This window comes from Megalopta genalis, chromosome 2 (assembly GCF_051020955.1).
Source record: "Megalopta genalis isolate 19385.01 chromosome 2, iyMegGena1_principal, whole genome shotgun sequence".
Classification (NCBI taxonomy): domain Eukaryota; kingdom Metazoa; phylum Arthropoda; class Insecta; order Hymenoptera; family Halictidae; genus Megalopta; species Megalopta genalis.
Genome location: NC_135014.1, coordinates 11,786,839 through 11,805,139, shown reverse-complemented (window position 1 = coordinate 11,805,139; position 18,301 = coordinate 11,786,839). Strand labels below are relative to the sequence as shown.

Here is an 18,301-nt window from a genome sequence, read left to right as displayed (position 1 = left end):
CTAACATCGTTGAAGAAACGTTTAATTACGATTCGTAGAGGATTAATTATCGGCAATACTAATGGCGATGTGATTACCTTCACGATTATGTAAGAGAAAAGAATACATTGGACTAACGGTTACTTACCAATTTGAATAGTTTAAGATGGCGCCAAAGGCGCAGTACGCATCAGATTTATTTCGACGTTCGGATCTCTCTCGTTGTTTCTCTCAACTCCAAAATATTTTTATTCTAACAATTCGCACACGATTATCTTAAATTTATCGAGTAGTACTGTCGTTTAATACCGTGTACAATATACTACTACGTGAAGAACAAATACAACATGAAAGTTACGATAAAAAGTAAGTATACCAAACGGTATTACTGTTTGTTTATATTAGCTGTTTTCGTTTGATAATTCGAAGAAAGAAAATGACTTCAATCACAATGACTTGTGATTAGCAATAAATTAATCTTCCACATGCTTACACGCCTATATTTTATTGGAAATATGTAACTAACCGAAACATGTTTTATAGGTTGGACCGGTGTTGCCACCTGGCGCTGGATAGCGAACGATGACAATTGCGGCATATGCAGAATGCCCTTCGATGCAAGTTGTCCGGATTGCAAAATTCCAGGGGATGATTGCCCATTAGGTAAGTAATATGTCTTTTTTATTTGATTAAATTCCTATCGTCGGTTGGATCTCACGCACGTCATGCCTCTCGCGTAAATCTCGTCCGCCATCTTTGTTGCACTACACGCGAAGTTACAGTGTTACCATATTTTATACAAGATAGTACGAATAGTACTAGTCTTATGAAACAAATGAATTAGAACTAAAGGTAACAAAGTCGAATTTTCAATTTTATGTTGGAATTATTCACAATATTTGTAACTTTTGATTTTCACATTATTTGCCAAAACGTTTGACCCATATTTACATAGTCGCCATTAATATGCAAGCAATGACAACAAATATCAGGGGCTGGGGAGTAGAAAACATTACCACCACTTTACCCCCTTTAATTCTCATTGCCTGTTTGCTTCCAAATTCACCCCTACAACGTTCTCTGCATTCCCACATGAATATACTTGACTTTAATGCTACTTTGATAAATAATTTGTTTGATAACTATTTACATGATTGCCATTAACATGCAAATAGGGATAACAGACATAAGGGGGTGAGACATATATTTGAGAATGTATAGATATTAGACCTAGAAATGCGGTGCAATTATAAGGAGTCTAAGAAATATCAATGTCCATTGTATGCATTTTACAATTAAACATCTGCAAGAACACCAGCTAGCATGTCTGTCCAAATTCAGAAAATTATCTATCCGAATTCGTGAAGTTAGTCTACTAACTGCTGCCTCAGCCCTATGTGACCATAGGAAAGCCGGGTGCTGTTAGTAATGAAAGGAGGCCCCTTTCTTCACCCCTAGTGTTTGAAAAGATTGCGCTCGAGAAGAATAGATCCGCATGATGCCGGTTAGGGGACCGCTCGAAAATTGCCGCCGCTCATTCTGCGCAGTTGCGGGTGGAAATATCGATCGGTGTGCGGAGCGAACCGGATCCCCCGCACACCACTCGAAACAGAGGGTCACACAAAACACAGAGCGTATTACGGGGGGCACGCGTACTCTCGCGTGTCGTGTGCAATGTAAACGTGTAACGAACGCCGGCCGGGAAACAGTGCTCCTTCAGAGAGAGAGAGAGAGAGACAACAAGAACACAGGAAAGCGCGGCTCGCGGACGAAAAACATTCCTCTAAAACACCGATCCCGATGTTGTTCCAGTTTGGGGACAATGCTCGCATTGCTTCCACATACACTGCATCATGAAGTGGCTGCACTCCCAGCAAACCAGTCACCTATGCCCGATGTGTCGTCAGGAATGGAAGTTCAAGGAGTAACTGGTTTCACGATGGTCCCGCAGGTGTCAGCACGCAACGAGTAATCCAGGTAACGTCCCGCACCACCTGTACTTACGTAGGAGACAATGCGGTCGAATCCAATTGTCGCCGCTTTCAATGAAACCCTTGGTGCACGCGCTGCGGCCTTTGGCGCGCGTATACCACGAGCTGGATCCTAGCCTGCGTTCCAAATTGAGTACTAGGCGGTGTTTTATGTCCTGAGCTAAGTTGTAGACCGAATCGTAGCTTAGGTCCTAGCCTGCGCCCTAGTTTATCTTCTAATCTTTGTTCTAGCTTAGGTCCTAGCCTGTACAGAAGATAGCATAGTCGGATTTGAATTTTCACGACTTGTAGCATCAAAGATAGCTTTCTGCAAGTTCTACATCGGTTGATAGACCCACGAGCTAGCGAAATAACATCAAAACGTAAACGATAACGTTGACGCAGTCGAAGAGGGTCATTCTCCAGGGACCTAGCTCCCGTTCACGACGAAATGGTACCGAAAGTCAGCGATGCAGCGAATTGTATCCGCCGTGATTCATGCGAGTATCGGCAACGTGGTTACGTAACGAGCGTTTCCTCGACGGTTTTGTTCATCGCAGGAGCGCGATACCGTGAACGGAGCCCGGAGTTATCCAACGCCATTTTCACCGGACCCGCTTCCTACATCGGGCAGTCCTTGACGCAACCATGCGTTTTCCAATAATGGTCCCCGCGTGGGGCGACCCCGACGCCGACGCTCGCCGCGATTTTCCTGCGACATCGGCTCGCGAAAAATTAGGAACTCGTTTCCCCGGATGAATCGGGGTGAAAGTAGAACAGTCGGGAAATAGAGTGTGAATGAAACTCGAATGGTCGTGCGATATGCCGAACAGGGAGCCTGTTTCAGAGGCTAAGCTACTTCTAGGCGCTCTGGGGATCGTTTAGAGAATCGTTTCGGACCGATCGGCCGGGTTTTTTTCTTTCGCGAGCACGCGTGCTGCGTGGCGGAGATAAATGGTACGGGTCGGTCGAAAGGTTTCGAGCGCTGAGAAGCGGGCATAGCGAGCGGATTCGAACGCCTTAGCGATGCAGTTCGCGCTGAACGAAGCGAGCAGAGACCTAATGGGTCCCTTCCCTTTTCCTCTTTCTCCCGCCAGCATACTCTTTCTTCTGTTTCTCTGTTCCGCGTGCTGGTCCCCGGGTTACTCTCTCACGCGATATCGCGACGATACGGAGCTTAGCTCGGAATATGTACTTGGCCATGTCGAAAAGGCACCTTCGATCTCCCAAAGCTCCCCTTTGTTTCCGGCCAGGTACATCCATTCGTTCTTTCGTTTCATTCGTCCGACGCATCCGATCATACCCGGCCTCCTTTTCATGCCGTTTTCTCCTCCGTGCACGCGAGAGCCGTTTATTCGACCGGCAATTAGCGGTGATTCTATCGAGAAACCCGCGATTCACGGAGGATCATCTTCTGGCACGGTACGCCTATGCTGCCAGCTCGCTCGGTCCCTCGCCTGTGTCGGCTCGGCCCTCTTCGTTATCCATTCCATTCTATCTCTGCTCTCCCTCTCTCCGACTCTCTCCCTCTCTCTCTCTCTTTCCCTCTCTCTTCCTTTCCCTCTTTCTCTCTCTCCGATCTCCCCTCTTTGTTGCCCCGCGTCCTCTTACTCCCTCGCACACGAACGCATGCAATCGCGCACACGTACATATCCCCGTGTCTGTGCGCGTGTATCGTCGTCCACGGAGAGGTAGGCACAAAGCCTCTACGTACACCGCGTCTACTGCCTACCTGATGCCACGAGAACTCGGGCTCTCGAGCCAGTCACGTGGTCTCTCGAACGCGAAGGATGTTTGTGGGATCGCGAAGTCAGTTCGCGGCGGTTCGTTCAACGGGCAAGAGAGAGAAACGTTCAGAAGGAGGAGGAAGAAGAAGAAGAAGAGGAGGACACGGCGTCTCTGTGGTAGACCAGTGGGACAGGAACAGGGACAGCCAGGAACAGGAATAGGGAGCAGGGGGAAAGAGAGGGGGGGAGGCGTTGATACGTGGATAGAGAGGATAGAAGGAGCGGCAGTGGATCGAGGATACTCCAAAGTTCCGACCGTGTCCTCGTCGATGGAACGCGTTCGCTGCGTAGCGACAGCGTTTTGTGCGCGCTATTCTCGATAGCCTAAGAACTCTGAGAACTCTGATCACCGGTTGTTTTCGTGGTTCGGACGAGAAGCAGTACGAAGCGAGAACCGCTAGAAAGTAGGCTCGGGGAAGTTGAATGATAAAGCGCGTATCGCCGCCTCCGCCAGCGCGTCGTTGTCGCTGTCGCTGTCGTTGTCGTTGTCGCTAGATTGGACTGCTCCTTTTCTAATTGCGAGTGAACAGAGGCTGCCGGAAGTCTCGGTAAAAACGCGGCGAACAGACTGGAAAACGCGAGAGCCTGGTGGAACGGTACTATTGTCGATGAGCGCGGAGAACGTTTCTGTTCCCGTGACTCTGACTCAACGATGAATCGCGCGCCGAAACGGTCCGTGGCAGTGGGAGAAGAGGTTTCCAGTGAAACAAGAAGATAATCGCGTCTAGATAGGAGCCGCTGGGACATGCCAGTGAAGCGGGACCCGTTCGGATAGACGATCTCGAAGAAGAATGCAGTTGGCAGCGACGCAGAGGCCTCACCCACCGCCCGTGCCGCCGCGACCCAGCCGGCAGGTGGTCGCAGAGGCCCTTAAAAGATCCCCAAGGCCGCCCTGTCCGACTAGACAGGCCCCACCGCCGCCCAACACCAAACCCTGGCGATCCGATCAGGAGCAACCGGCGGGTCAGCAACAGGTGTGCGCGGCCAACGCCGGCCGAACGGTCGTTTACGAGTCGACGACCAAGGAATCGATCCCCAAAGAGACCGGCAGCGAGACTACCGAGGCTCGGGTCACTGACAAGGATCGAGTCGCGAGGAACGCGAGTGAAAGGAGCGAGAGGGAGGAGGAGGAGGACCGTCTCCGGCGGAGTCCGCAAGAGAAATATCGTCCGCATCCTGAGCCACAGCATCCCGAAACCAACGAGCCGGTCGATCCTCGGCAGAATCAAGTTCGAGGTCGCGACCAGGTTCAGACAGAGACCAAGGATCACAGATCCGATTCAGCCTGTCCTGCGGATCGCAAACGTCTCGACAACGACAGACTAGAGTCCTTCAAACCCCCGGTGCAACCGAAGTGCAACGCGTCCGTTCGCGACGAGGGCCGCGGATCGTCTAGCTCCGATAGATCGAAATCCCATACCGAGAAGAGTGGGGCCGAAGCCGAAGCCCGGCCGACTCCCACTCGCAGGTCGTGTTTAGCGAAAAATCGGGACGCTGCCGTGAGGAAACCCGCGGCGAACGCGATTTCCTCCGAAGAGGTTTCGAGCGTGAATGAAAACATCGAGCCCGCCTCGAACGTTGACCGTGCCACGATAGTCGTTATCGACGAACCAGAGCGTAAAGCTGCGTCCGACGCCGATGACGTGGACGAGCAGAATGGAACCGCGAACGAGAACGAGAACGACAACATTCATCGGCAAGATTGGCTCGACGCCGGTGTCCAGTACTCGTCCACGCAAATCACCCTGTCCGGCGAAGACGGTGACCGAGTCAACGGGCTCGATCGATGCGAGAACGAGAAAATCGGTGACCTTAATTTCCTGAGGTAACCCATCCCCCTTTCCCCATCGGCAATCCATCGTAATAGACGAGATCGTTTCCTTCGTAAAGCCTGCTAATAGGTAGCTAAAATGCATACCGTCTAGACCCACTGTTTTTCTCATTAGCACCGCTCGACTTAGCGTAGCCAAGCCTCCACTTGTTCGATTACTCTGGAGCCTGTTCCGAAAACGAATTTTCAACGCAACTCCGTTTATAGAAACGTGACGCTAACGAGGCGAGTGTCTTACATCGCGTGTCCGGTGCAGAAACATAATCGCGATATCGCGATACCTGTAGAATACGAAGATCGCGGTTAGGTGCGAGCCAATTAGAAGATAGATATCGGAATGCGCCTGAGTTCGTCGTTCGACTTTCTCAAGTAACACGATGCAATCGAGACGGATACTTTGCGTGATTAATTGGGTGTCAAAGCGCAGGCTACCGGGTGATTCTAGTCTTCTCAGTGCTCAGTCGGTGCACTCGTCAGTCTGACGAAGGATTTTCCTTTTCCAGCCTACAAGAGAGGATCGCGATGTCTTCCCTGCAAGGTCTACCACCGCTGCCGAGGAGTCTGAGCGGCTTCAACCTGAGTGCTGGCGGAAGAGGCGAGGGTTGCGAACCTCCGCCCCCGCCCACTAGGTCGTCGAGCAAGACTCAGAGAGGCGGCAAAGTCGCTATTCAATCGTCGTCCAGGCCATCGCCACCTGCCAGACAGCTGACCACTCTGGACACTCAGCTGGCTATACTGAGAAGAGAAATGGTGATTGCCGAAACCTCGCTGCACCCTATTATGCATATCTCTCCTACCGATCCACGTCATAAATCCTAAGTGCTGGGAGTTTCGATTGAAAAACAGATCACGCGTCGTCGTGCGCCCTATTAAACGCTGCATCGCGGAACGGCGATCGATATTAGGAAAAGATTACGTTTTTCCCTGGAATCCGGTGATTGGCGCGTTACGACACAACTATGCGCGGTGGAAACAACAATTTTCTCCTTTGCGTTACGTAAAACGCTTTCGACCGGTCGGACGCGGGATGGTCATCGCACAATTTTATAGAGATATAGTTGCTCAGTCATTCGAGTGATAAGCGGTTATCAGAAAAATTCCTGAACGAAGATAGTTGTCAACGTTGTCGACGTTTGCGTTATTCCTTATCGTGAAAAATTCTTAGTCTTCGTTATTCCCGTTTTCAACTGTTCTCGTCGGCTCTGTCGATGCGACCCGCTATCTCGGGGCCAGGCCAGCGCGTGGGTAAATTACAAATCACGATGAATATGTATTCGTAGCGTGGGACAATATGCGGAAGAAACAGGTATAAGTGTTTATATCATCGCTCGTTCTGTCGACGCGTTACCTTTTTCATGATTGCTGACGGTGGGGAATTACGAACGTATGACGAGCACTCAAAAAACATGTGGTATCAATCGATGACCAGAGAAACATGTACGGTTCTGCCTGCCAGAAGAGCTAATAGTTTAATAGTCAATCCAGACACGAAGCGAACTGGCACAGCCGCTCCCACGCTGCATTCCCTCAGGCGTGACTCCCCCCTTTACCACCTTTTTCTGGCCGTTCTCTTTCACCTTCGTTGCTTCCACCTTTGCTCTGTCCTTCCTCCTCCTCTTCTTCTCTTCTTCTTCACCTTCCTTCTCGGTACACCGGCACGCCGACACCTCTCATTTCCATTCTCATTTTGCGCCTCCTATGCAACTCCCCCTTTCTTCGTTCCCACGGAGCAGTTGCTTACCTGCTTGTCTGCTTGGAAATAACGTCGTTTCAGTCCGTAAACCTCGGATCAGTGTTTTATAGAATCTAGTCCCTAGACAGAGCTTCTTTCCTCCATATGGGATCATGATACTTTCTTTGTAATAATTGCTTAAATGGATCAACCATTTGGAATCGTTTTATAGTTTGGACTCCGGCAGCTGGATCTGTCCTTACTCTCCCAGTTGTGGTCTTTAAACGAGTCTATCCAGGAATTCCGGCAGCTTCTGCAGGAACAAGAAGACAGAGCACCGTCGCCCTCGCCTAGCAGTGAAGAAGGGGACGACACCTCCTATGGGACCCATCCTCCACCACCTCCGAGAAGAGCAGCGCCTGTTGCTCATCATCACAGACCTCCCAGACCACCTAGACCAGCTAGGCCACCTCCCAGCGACGAATCACCGTCCAGTGAAGAATACGGAGCTGTATGAACCCTCGAGGACCCTCGAGTACCATCTCGAGCTGTTGAACACAGAAACGTTCTTATATCGGATATATCCCAGTTTCAACGAATGCTGAAATGATCATGCGACTTGTCTAACGTTTAGGTGAATTTGGACAATTAGGGTAAATCGTTTGGTCCGTTAACGAGTCGGAACGATGCGATGAAGCGCGTCGAATGTAATTAGTACGAGGAGCTTATTGCTGTTCGAAGGTACCTGCGAAAACCAATTCCACGGCAGAGCCACCGCAATCCTTAATCTCTTAGGTGCGTTAGAGACATTCACGTTGGGTTGGACACTGAACCACGTAGTATAGAGGACGTTCGTTGAACCAAAAAGCTAACCATGTCGATCCAAAAAATGATACAACGACTCTCTGTGCATAATTCTGTGTGCGGGTGGAAAGCGAGCGGTTGCGCAGAAAGATCTCGAAAGTAAAAGGAGAAGCACGTGTGCGAGCATTAAAGAAATAATTTTTTCAGTCGAGCAAAGAAGTTTGTTTATTGCCTGCTCTGTTGCAAATTCATATTTAGTTTAATAGGTTTTATAAATAGGTGAGCACGTGCTCCAAAAAATTTTAGTAGTCTCGTTTATTCAGACTGTCAGTTCCTCAAAAGACCTAGCTTTCAGCAAAAGAATAATTTGCATTTGGAAATTAAGGAATAATTGTATGATTCTCGATAGGGGTTGTTATTTTAGTTGCACGCGTACTATCTCTTCTATTTGTGATAGCAGTCGACGGGGCCTTTAATTAATTATGATATAGACAACTGTTTGTGCAATCGTAACCATTCCCGTGATGATTTGATGACCGCAACGGATCCGAGCCTGCGAATCGACAAAACTGCTAGTGAGTTCCAAAGAATTGCGTTCGAAAATCCTTCTGCCTCTCTTCAACGTTTCACCGCAGTTGCATTACGTCCATTGCAGAGATTTCTTTCTTGTTAATACAAATAGAAACGCACTGATACAAATCAACCAGATGTCGTCGAGTTATACAACGGCGATCTGCCCGACGAGTTCTGTAGATTAATTCGAGTGTGTAAAATAAAGGTTAAGATGTGAGGTACAAATAAACGAGCTGTAAGATAAAAAGTGCTCGTTCCTCTTTATCATTTTATTTTTTCATTCTTACAGTAATGCTTCGTTCGAATTTAGATAATACTCCCGCACTTTTTGCTGCGGTAACATGGCGGGCTATTTGTTTTAACGAAAAATTTCGAACTGGACCAGTTAATTAGGACCATTAGCAAAAATAGAAAGTAGAATCTACCCTGGAAGCACCAACATTTCTTTTTTTTAATTCTAGCGATAATGTTTCGCTTATTTTCAATAGTTTTCTCTTGGTTAATATACAAATTACCGTTACACCAATTGGCGGACGACGCCATCTTGAGTATCTGATGGGAAAGGAAGAGTTGCATCGCGGTTGGACTTGTCAGCAAAGATTACTATAGTAAAGCTAATCCTGGACACTTTAATATTTGGTATGTTAATTATCAGGCCTATAAAGATCTTTTTATAATTAATTGCATAACGATATTCATTTTAATCAGCCCCCTTGTGGTGATTATAGGAATTACTGTTAAGAAGGTTATGGTCGTCGCGTCCACCGGTGTTTAAAGACTGAGAAAGAATTGATTTGAACGAGATGGCTAATGAATATGAGACTAATGAGAAAGGTAAAAAAAGGAAGAAGAAGCGATCTCAGATGCAGATGGCAAAGAAGTTCGCAAATGGGCGAAATCATGGCTCCCACTTAGACTCTGACACATATCAATACATGGTGCGAATTCTGGAGCTGTTGAGAGGTGAGTTTCCAACATTGGAAGAGAAATTAATATTCGTAAATAATGTGTACGAGCAAACTATCGGTCACGAGATCGAATATGCCCAAAATCAACTCGGATCCAGAGTGATTGATTCGCTTTTGAATTACGCGAATCTGAGTACGATTCAGAGGTTAGTCGAGGCTCTTTGGCCCTCTTTGCGAGTGCTCGTCAATGACAGATTTGCCAGCCATGTGCTCCAAAAAATCATAATTGTTTGCGCCGATAGGGGAAATAAAGATCTATCCAAATTGCAAACTTCTGATACTAATACAGATTCTGCAGTACAGGTTGAAGAATCAGAAATAAAACTGTACAATGATATTGTATTAAAACTGAGTAAATATATCGTAAACAACAGAGAGGAATTTGTGTTCGATACATATGCAAATCATATATTGAGAACTGTTGTAGAATGTCTAGGTGGTTTGATAGATAAGAACGAAAGCAATGACAAGAAGAAATTGCTGTACGGTCCCAGGCGTCAGGTGAATTCAGACTATACAAACTTGCTGTTTTATACTTGCAACAGCTTGCAAATGTGGCCTCAGTTTCTAGAGTTTGGTCGAGATGAGCTAACTTCTGGGATGGTACAAAGTGTTTTGTACTCTTTGAAAGATACCAATCCAGCTCTTCTGGAGGTGTACATTAAGAAAATTACTAATGGATGCTTCAAACCAGGGGAGGATCAGCGCTCCCGTATTTTTGACGCCGAATGTTCCTCCAGATTATTGGAAGCTTGTCTCGCGGTATCAAATGAAAAATTGTTCAATGAAATCTATGAACAATATTTCTCTAATAAATTAGAAGAGCTGTCTACAACAGAGAGCACAAACTTTAGCGTGCAGAGACTGCTGGACCACTGTGACTCGAAGGAAGACTTTGAGAAAATATTTGATGAGATTGAACCTTGTGTTCCTAAGATTCTCAGCAAAGGGTACAATGGCGTTCTAGCTTGCTTAGCGAATGCTTGCTTAAGGGTGAGAACTAAACAGGGCGCGTTCGTCACAGCCATTTTAAAAGCATTTAATTGCGAGACGAACGAGAGACAGCAGAGGAGTGTTCTGTGCATAGCGTCTCTGAAAACGTGGGAGCAGCTGGAGGATTTGCGTGGACAAAGTAACTCGAAGCTGTTCATTAATCTCCATGGGAGTCTGATTGTACAGGCTATTCTCAGATTTAATAAACCAATCAAGATAGTTAATTCACTGTTAGAAATTAATGTGGAGGAACTGCTGAACTTATTCAGCGATCCAAAGGGCAGTCGTATAGCGGACGCCTTCATCGGCAGCATATATATTGGCGAGAAAAATAAGGAGAAACTTGCGAAAAGTCTTACAGGCTGTTGGGCGCAATTGGCGTCCAGCACTCATGGTTCCAGAAGTCTAGAGCAAGTATGGCATTGGTCGAATATAAAGCAAAAAACTCTGATAATGCAGGAATTGGCTGAAGTCGGGGAGTCTTTGCGATCAACGAAATCCGGGCAGATCATTTTCAACAAACTAAACGTTGCACTGTTTGCAAGGAACAAGGCTAACTGGACGGAAGCGTTGGACAAGGAAGGAAAGACCAGGACCCTTTTCGCAGACATTCTAGTCGGATCTGCACGCAAAAATAGTTAATTAGTTTCTAGGCTGGTTGCCATAGGATTATTTTGTAAGAACTTAGAGTCTAAGTCATCCTGTATTTTATTTGAGCTCGATTCTCGAGTCTTGTGTTTTAAGCTTACGGATTCAAGATCCGTAGTCTTCACGATCACATTCTCTGTAGAATATTTCATGGACTACTGTTAAGTACCATTCGAATATTTTATAAAACGTTGTAAATAAATGTGTGTCGCAGGAGAACGAGGCGAATGACATAGAATAATCATGTATTTCGTGAATCTGTAAATACAACTTTTTAGAATCCATCATACATCCCTGCAACAGAATGCAGCTAGGAAAACATATAACGATTCGTAATCTATAGTTGAGCAAAGTTCCCTAATGCGTACGATCGATAAATTCGTATTATCTCCTTCCCCCCGGTGACTAGACTTACAAATTTATGCGATGATTACGTCTCGACGCGTACAAAGTAAAAAGTTGTAGGCGGCTCTCGTTAGCGCAATCGTTTAAATCTATCAATTGACTAGGAAAATGTCGACCTTGCCTTGCACACGGTGCGTGCATCGATTCGAGCACGAACTCAAGACCGTTTTTTGTTTTCTTTTCACGCTAAAGCGAAGAAAGTTAGCGAAGTAGCCGCGGATAGTATAATGTAACGCATCTCTTCGTGGTGGCGATAGAAGTTCGACACGGTCTTTTCGCTTTTGGAATCGGGCAGGAGTTCCGTTTCGATCGAACGATATCTTGAAGTAGCAGGAAGCATTTACGCATCGTTTACCATCAAGTGCAAGAGGGTGGCGTTCATTTTATTGCTAGTTCGACCACCCGCCAGCGACATCAGAGACGTTCCGAACGGTGCAAGCACATGCACCGAGATATCGATTAATTGTCTACGTTTCATTAGCAAGAACAGAGTGTCGTTACGACATATATACATCGTATACTACGCTAGGGCAAAAATTGGACGATGACAGAGGGCAGACATTTCTTCGCGGCACGTTCCCATTGTAGCCGCGACGAAGGCCGTGATCGTCCATTCAAACGCCTCCGTTATAAAAAACAATAAAATGTATTCTCTTTCCCCTCGTCGTCGCTCTTCGTCGCAGCTGCAAGACAAACGTGCCCCAACGCTCCCATTCTTCCTGCTTCGAGAATGGGGCACTCGGCCTCCGCGAACGAAACTCGGGACTAAGTACGCAGCAGATGTATGACTTGAGAAACGAGAGAGGGTATAGATCAACGCGGATCGTAATGGATCGGTTTAGCGAATCGTCGGGCATGATTGTATTTTACATCGTGACGTCACTTCCCTTTCGACGGCGCGGTGACCGTCGCCGGCGCGGTTACCTCCGCCTCGTTCGTCCCGGAAACGATCCTCGGAGGGCTGCGAGAGGCGGATCTGCTGGAATCGCGGGTCGGAGGATTGTTGCAGGTGGCATGATGTCCTCCGGCCTCCCAATCTCGGTGCTGGCAGAACGATCCGCAGTATCGAGCGATTCCGCAGCCGCCGCAGGTCTCCAGAGCTGGTCTGCCGCAGTTCCAACAGCTCTGAAAGTTAGGCTTCGGAAGACGCCGTCGAGGAACAGAGATACATGACCAAGACATAGTTACCGATCCCGAGATGGACTGCATGTGTCCGTCTTTCTCGTCCTCGGTGGTCGATGCCGCGGAGTTCGAGGTCGTGGTCGGCGTCGCTACCGTTCTTCCGTTAGTGTCGCTATGAACCCGAAGGAACGGTCCTTGCCGAACGTGGTTCCTCTGGGACATTGGTAGATCAAGCATTCGATGGACCCGCAGTCGTTCACTCGCCCTGGACTCTGCCACCGCGGCTGCCACAGCTCGCTGCACCTCTGCCACCGCGGCCCTTTTCACTTCAAGCACTGCTTCCTCTGCAATGAAACATAGTTGCATGATCGCCAAGAGGAAATGTCTTCTAGATATAGGCATCGACGTCCTTTCTATGCAAGGATCGGCCTTTGAAGATAAATGCAATAAATAAATGACCTCGATCAACTTTCAGGGTCATCTAAAAAACCAGAGATCGCTTTGGAACATCGAATAATCGAATTGTGCTGTAAATCTAGATACAAACAGCAACAAATGATCCGGAACGTTCTTCGAAAGGTGAAGGATCACCTTGGAGCCCCGTGAGAGCAGCTTGGACTAGTTCAGAAAACGGTGTCAAGACTAACCGGTGGAAGAGGTTCAAGCACTACTAACCAGCCTTCCGCTTCACTTCCGCGACTTTATCCTCGGTAGCCTTGATAGTCTGCGCAACGATCTCCCCGGACAACCGTTTCAAACTGCCCTCCCTGTCTCCAGTCGACGACTCCACCTGGGAACCATTCGTCGACGACAGATTATTGCCAGCAGCACTGTTCCCAGTGCCGTTTTGTGTAGCAGCGGAAGCGTTCGCCAAAGGAGGTACAGCCGCGGGACTCGAGCATCCCCTGGTCTGTAGAATGGTCAACGCCCTCTTCGTCTTTTCTACCATGCCTAGAATACAGTTCAGCATCACGTGGATGTTCTTCCATTCGTCGTCCAGGCTCCCGTTCTGCATTTGAGCGTGACTCGGCGGTTGTTGCTGCTGTTGCTGCTGCTGCTGAGTTAGATGATGCGTTCCAGAGAACGCGTTTATCTGATTGATCTGCACGAGACTAGGCGGAACTGGACTGGGACCGTGACCGTGACGATGCCCGTGGCCTTGCATCGATCCGTTCGACGAATGAAGAGGATGATACCAGCAATAAGAGCCGGAGCTTTCTGTAGACGTCTGCTGCTGCTGTTGCTGAGGTGCGTGGTGGTGGCTCCAGGGGTTCGACAACCTCTTCCCGTACACTGGCACGTCGTCGAAGAGGACTCCGTTCTCATAGTACCTGCACATTTCAAAAGAAACCAATTCTTCTTGGGTGGTAAAGACTTATACCTCCATTAGGAGGCTCTTGTGGATTATCCTCTATTGTTGATGTAACTTTTAGGCGTGGCACTTGGACCATACTTAATGACGCAAAAGTGGGAGCGAAGATGTGCTCTAGGCTCGAGGAAAATTCTACGATGAAAGGATTGATCTGTTATTACAATGGAGCATCGATGGTGCGACTCTGTGATCTGGACCAAATTTGCAGATCCTATCTGCACGTAAGAGCTTAGGCTGACTTCCATCTTCAGTAAATTGTCCTACTTGTTGATGCGACTTAGATGTCACACATGGATCATCTTCTACAGCGTGAGAAAGGAGGTAGCATCGAAGCTAGGCTCGCAGGAGATAGTTCTGTGACGAAAGGGTCGATCGGCCATCGGGATGAGGATCGGCGGAGCAAGTTCGCGATCCGGGCCAGTTTCCGCAGGCAAAAACAGCCCGGTGGCAAGGGCCGAGCTTGAATCCCAGCGGCGGGATACCGATAGGCACTCGAGGCAAGTTTACTGGGCGTCGGAGGGTAGAGGGTCGAGAGTGGCGGGGTGTGCCGGGGTGGAAGAACGGTCAGGGGTGTTCGGGAAAGGTGGTACCCCGATGATATATGGAAACGTCACCGGCAGACATATCGAGAGGAGGCCTGACCTGCCAGCATTGCCAGAGAACGCGGGCGCGCGCGCGCGCGCGCCTCTACCTCGTTTCGTCGCCTTCGAGTTCGCTTCGGCGCCCCTCCGCGTTCCGCGTGCACGCGCACGTCGCGGATCATCGTCATCGTCCAATCTCTTCCCCGATTTACCGATCGAGACGTGCCGCGATTCTGCTTAGGACCGTGTACGTTCGATCCGCGATAAATAGAGCCTGCGGTCAAGAATTTTTCCGCAACGACGACGCGGCTTGCGGCTTGGCAAATGTACTATGCGCGCGGCGTGTACTCGCAGGTGCGTGGCTATCGTTAATGCTTGAATTATTAGCGAGAATCTTGCCCGCAATTTATACGCGGTTGCAAGCCGAAAAATTGTTCGCCGGTGTCGTTTCCGATACTCCGAACACTCTGCGGAGAACGTCAGCTCGACGAAATCATCTGCGGGAATAGTTCTCGTTAGATCGCGCAACTCTGCGCTATAAAATCGAGTTCAGTGACCTACTCTTCAGCTGTTGGACCTTTATCGCTGTCCTTCTAATAGATATTCATGTGGGTTCAGGAAAATTTATGGACTGCATCGAGGATCATCGTCCGTCTGATAGCTAGAGTTTCAATGGCGACAACACAATTTGTTTGTATAGTAAGCTAATGAATAATTGTTAGCCCAAGGTAGGCGATCTAAATCAGCGATAACTTCAACCTGTCAGAAATACAACTATAATAACACTGTCCATTTTAGAGTATTAACGGAACTGGTCTAAGTTCTGGGTCCTGGGAACATCGGCTCTCTGTGCAGTACAAAATTATGAAGACGTCGTTATTAGATCAATGATTGGGATCGACTTAAGAGATCGCTGTCGAGAATTCGGAATGCGATATAGTTGATATTAGGAAAAGGCAGGAGCGTTTAGGATGTTCACTCACGGTGTGTCGGAGGCACGGCGTTTAGGTGCGTGCGCCTCGCTCCTGGAGTAATGGTGCAGACCGCCCGTAGCGTTGCCGGTGTGCTGAATGCCGCCGACACCGGGATTAGAATTGGACCGCATGCCGTAATGAGCGGAGCACTGATTGCCGCCGTTTCCGCTACCAGCTTGTTCCCCGAAGATCTCGACCGGCTCGCCCGAGGACACCAGACCTACAGCCTCTAGCACCGCTGTCTCGTTCGACCGTAGAAACTGCGCCGAGCTCTGCCGAATTCAAACAGATCACGTTTCGCGATGCTTCAGCGGCCAGCTAATTCGCCTGCTAAAATTCTACGGACACCACGTGTATAGGAATTGTTACGCGCGAAACCAGCGAATTCGAAAATTTCCCGAGACCGGTGACATTCATAACGTCGTTCCGTCGAGGAGGTAATGGTAGCAGTCTCGGTCCAGGTCAGCGCGACAGCTCCCAATCAGCTTCGATTTTTAATATTCGCTCGTCGGCTTCTTTACGGCCGGCACCTTTCGTCCAAACTTTCGAACTCGTACCCTCGACTGCCGCAGTCTGCTTGGCAGAGTGGGATTTATCGCTTCTAATTCAATATCGGGATACCCCCCCCCCCCTGACCCGCCGTCTTCGTTTCGCCGCGGTTGGCAACGTTTTCACGCCTTCCCGCGTTCGCAATTCCCAATTAACGATCTCCCAACGATCCGCCGGCTCCGCGCGTACGCGCACGGCCCCGATCGATTCTCTCTTTCTCACGCGTGCGATAGGAACGAAACGGTTAGGGACACCCATGTATTTATCGCTAAACCCACCATGCTGATCGAAACGTCCGGCTTCGCATTTTTCATCTTCAAATTGTTAAAATTACGAAGACTTTTTCTTAAGAAACACGAGATTAATCCTTAATCGATTAACTTTCTGTTTTGCTACTAACGCGTTTACATTTTCTGATAAAAAGTGGTCTCTTTGTTGCACAAAGATGTATGTACATGGATTAAAACACGGATATATTAATTATACGTGTATCCTGAACACATGTTCAAAATCGTGATCTCTAGAAACGGTGCTACGAAAGAATTGGACGTCTCTCTCTTTCTCTCTCTCTCTCTCTCTCTCTCTCTCTCTCTCTCGATCGTTCGCCGTTGGCCGCCTCGAGAAATGTAAATCGTTGCAATTAATTTGCAATTCGCTACCGTCGACCGACCCCTCCCCATCTCTTTCTGCTTTTCCTACCGTTTGCCTTTCCTCGGCTCGCGCTCTTTGTCGTTCGTTCGTTTCTTCGTTCTTTCCGTCTGCCTTCCTTCCCGTTCTTTTTCGAGACAGGCGGCAGCTGGAGGCAGTGTCGTAACCGGAAAGTCTCTATTAATTCCGCGAGCTACGACTTTGTTCGCTCTCGCCGGCATTACGAATTCCCGTCGAAAGACAGCTCCGCCTCCCCCTTGATCAACGCGTCATCGCGATCTGGCTTTTCCCGCAGAATCCCCTCCGCGAACGATCAAGCATTGGATCAAGCATTGGCCTCTGGACAGTCGGTTTCTTTCGGTTTTCGACGCTGGACCAGCATCCCGGGGACAAAGGGATGCTGGTAGCAAGATATAGATGGCGAGGTTTGTCGCCACTGCGGGTCACTGTGGAGGCGACGCGCGGCGCAGTCTTTTCACAAAAAGTTGTCCAAAATGCGATTTTGCGAAGCATGCAGCGGCAAAAAGCTTCTGTACTACTATAAACATTATAAACATAGTGGAAAACAATCTGTGTAGCCCTCTTAAAAAATTGAAACAAGCTGCTTGAAATATTTTTGTTACGTTAAAAGGAGTCGAGTATTAAACGTTATTATCATAAATATCGCACGAAATCACGGCCAACTTTTTTGAAAAAACTACCGTCGCCGGGATCAGGCTGGACCGTTAAAAGATGAAAAAAAAGATCGGTCCACGGGAAGCCGTTTAGGGGAAAAGTTGTCGGCGTAGCGAAGGAACCTTCGACTCGATGGCGACCGCGGAAAACCGGCTGTCGCGGTCCCACCCACGATCGCGAAGTAGCCTGGGAAATTAAAACAAACCGGCAGCCGGCCAGTCCGAGCTCTGTTGATTTTACTCGTTAGCCCCTGGACACGTTGTTTCCTTTCCTCCGTCGTCGTTGTTGAAAGTTCCGACGGGGGTTCCGGGGCCGCGTAACAAAACTCTAATCTGCATCGGGAGCGAGCCGACGATCGATCGATCGAGGTTGTCTCACCTGATTGCTCGCTCTGGCCGCATTGCCCAGGTCCCTCTGCAACGACGGCAGGGTGTGCTTCAGGTACGGTAACACGAAACCTCTCAGACGGTAGTTGGTAGCTTCCTGCAGAGCCTGGTGGAACTCCTCCGCCGCCATGCTCCCGCTCTGCGACGACAAACGAGAGGATTCCGCTTGATTAACGACACGTTCTTTATCCCGACGGAAAGTCGCCTCTCCGCCAAGTGGATTCGGTTACCGCCCCCGCGGAACCGACATGCAAACTCGATCTCGTCGCTGTGTCACGTGCCGCGATCGTTTTACGGTTAACGGCGGCTGCCAGATGTCACGGTCTCGGGACGCATGCAACCTCGTTGCACGCGACCACGCACG

General features: G+C 48.7%; 3 protein-coding genes across 6 annotated transcripts in view; 2 read left to right on the top strand and 1 right to left on the bottom strand.

The window, feature by feature from the left end:
- The first annotated feature begins 181 nt into the window (after positions 1-181).
- On the top strand, positions 182-8,863 carry LOC117227182 (anaphase-promoting complex subunit 11). 3 transcript variants are annotated; one of them, XM_033482200.2, is made up of 4 exons: positions 182-345; positions 523-642; positions 1,792-1,956; positions 6,071-6,205. In XM_033482200.2, the coding sequence occupies exons 1-3, from the start codon at positions 327-329 to the stop codon at positions 1,905-1,907; spliced, it is 255 nt and encodes an 84-aa protein (XP_033338091.1). In that variant the 5' UTR covers positions 182-326; the 3' UTR covers positions 1,908-1,956; positions 6,071-6,205. The 3 variants fall into 3 exon arrangements, with proteins under 3 accessions (XP_033338091.1, XP_033338090.1, XP_033338089.1); XM_033482199.2 differs by lacking the exons at positions 182-345; positions 523-642 and adding an exon at positions 7,472-8,863 and having other exon boundaries at positions 1,571-1,956; positions 6,071-6,317; XM_033482198.2 differs by lacking the exons at positions 182-345; positions 523-642; positions 1,792-1,956 and adding exons at positions 2,217-5,561; positions 7,472-8,863 and having other exon boundaries at positions 6,071-6,317.
- Positions 8,864-9,005: 142 nt separating this feature from the next.
- LOC117227181 (nucleolar protein 9) lies at positions 9,006-11,466 on the top strand. 2 transcript variants are annotated; one of them, XM_033482196.2, is made up of 2 exons: positions 9,006-9,255; positions 9,345-11,466. In XM_033482196.2, exon 2 carries the CDS (start codon positions 9,420-9,422, stop codon positions 11,217-11,219), a length of 1,800 nt encoding a protein of 599 aa, XP_033338087.2. In that variant the 5' UTR covers positions 9,006-9,255; positions 9,345-9,419; the 3' UTR covers positions 11,220-11,466. The 2 variants fall into 2 exon arrangements, with proteins under 2 accessions (XP_033338087.2, XP_033338088.2); XM_033482197.2 differs by having other exon boundaries at positions 9,325-11,466.
- The window catches only part of nvy (CBFA2/RUNX1 partner transcriptional co-repressor nervy), a 23,154-nt gene continuing 16,306 nt past the window's right edge, over positions 11,454-18,301 (bottom strand). Inside the window, exons 4-8 of the mRNA XM_033482194.2 lie at positions 17,930-18,076; positions 15,689-15,951; positions 13,428-14,083; positions 12,819-13,096; positions 11,454-12,755 (exon numbers count right to left, since the gene is read on the bottom strand). Coding sequence (XP_033338085.1) covers positions 12,510-12,755; positions 12,819-13,096; positions 13,428-14,083; positions 15,689-15,951; positions 17,930-18,076 — 1,590 coding nt within the window. The 3' untranslated portion in view covers positions 11,454-12,509. The remainder of the gene's footprint in view (positions 12,756-12,818; positions 13,097-13,427; positions 14,084-15,688; positions 15,952-17,929; positions 18,077-18,301) is intronic.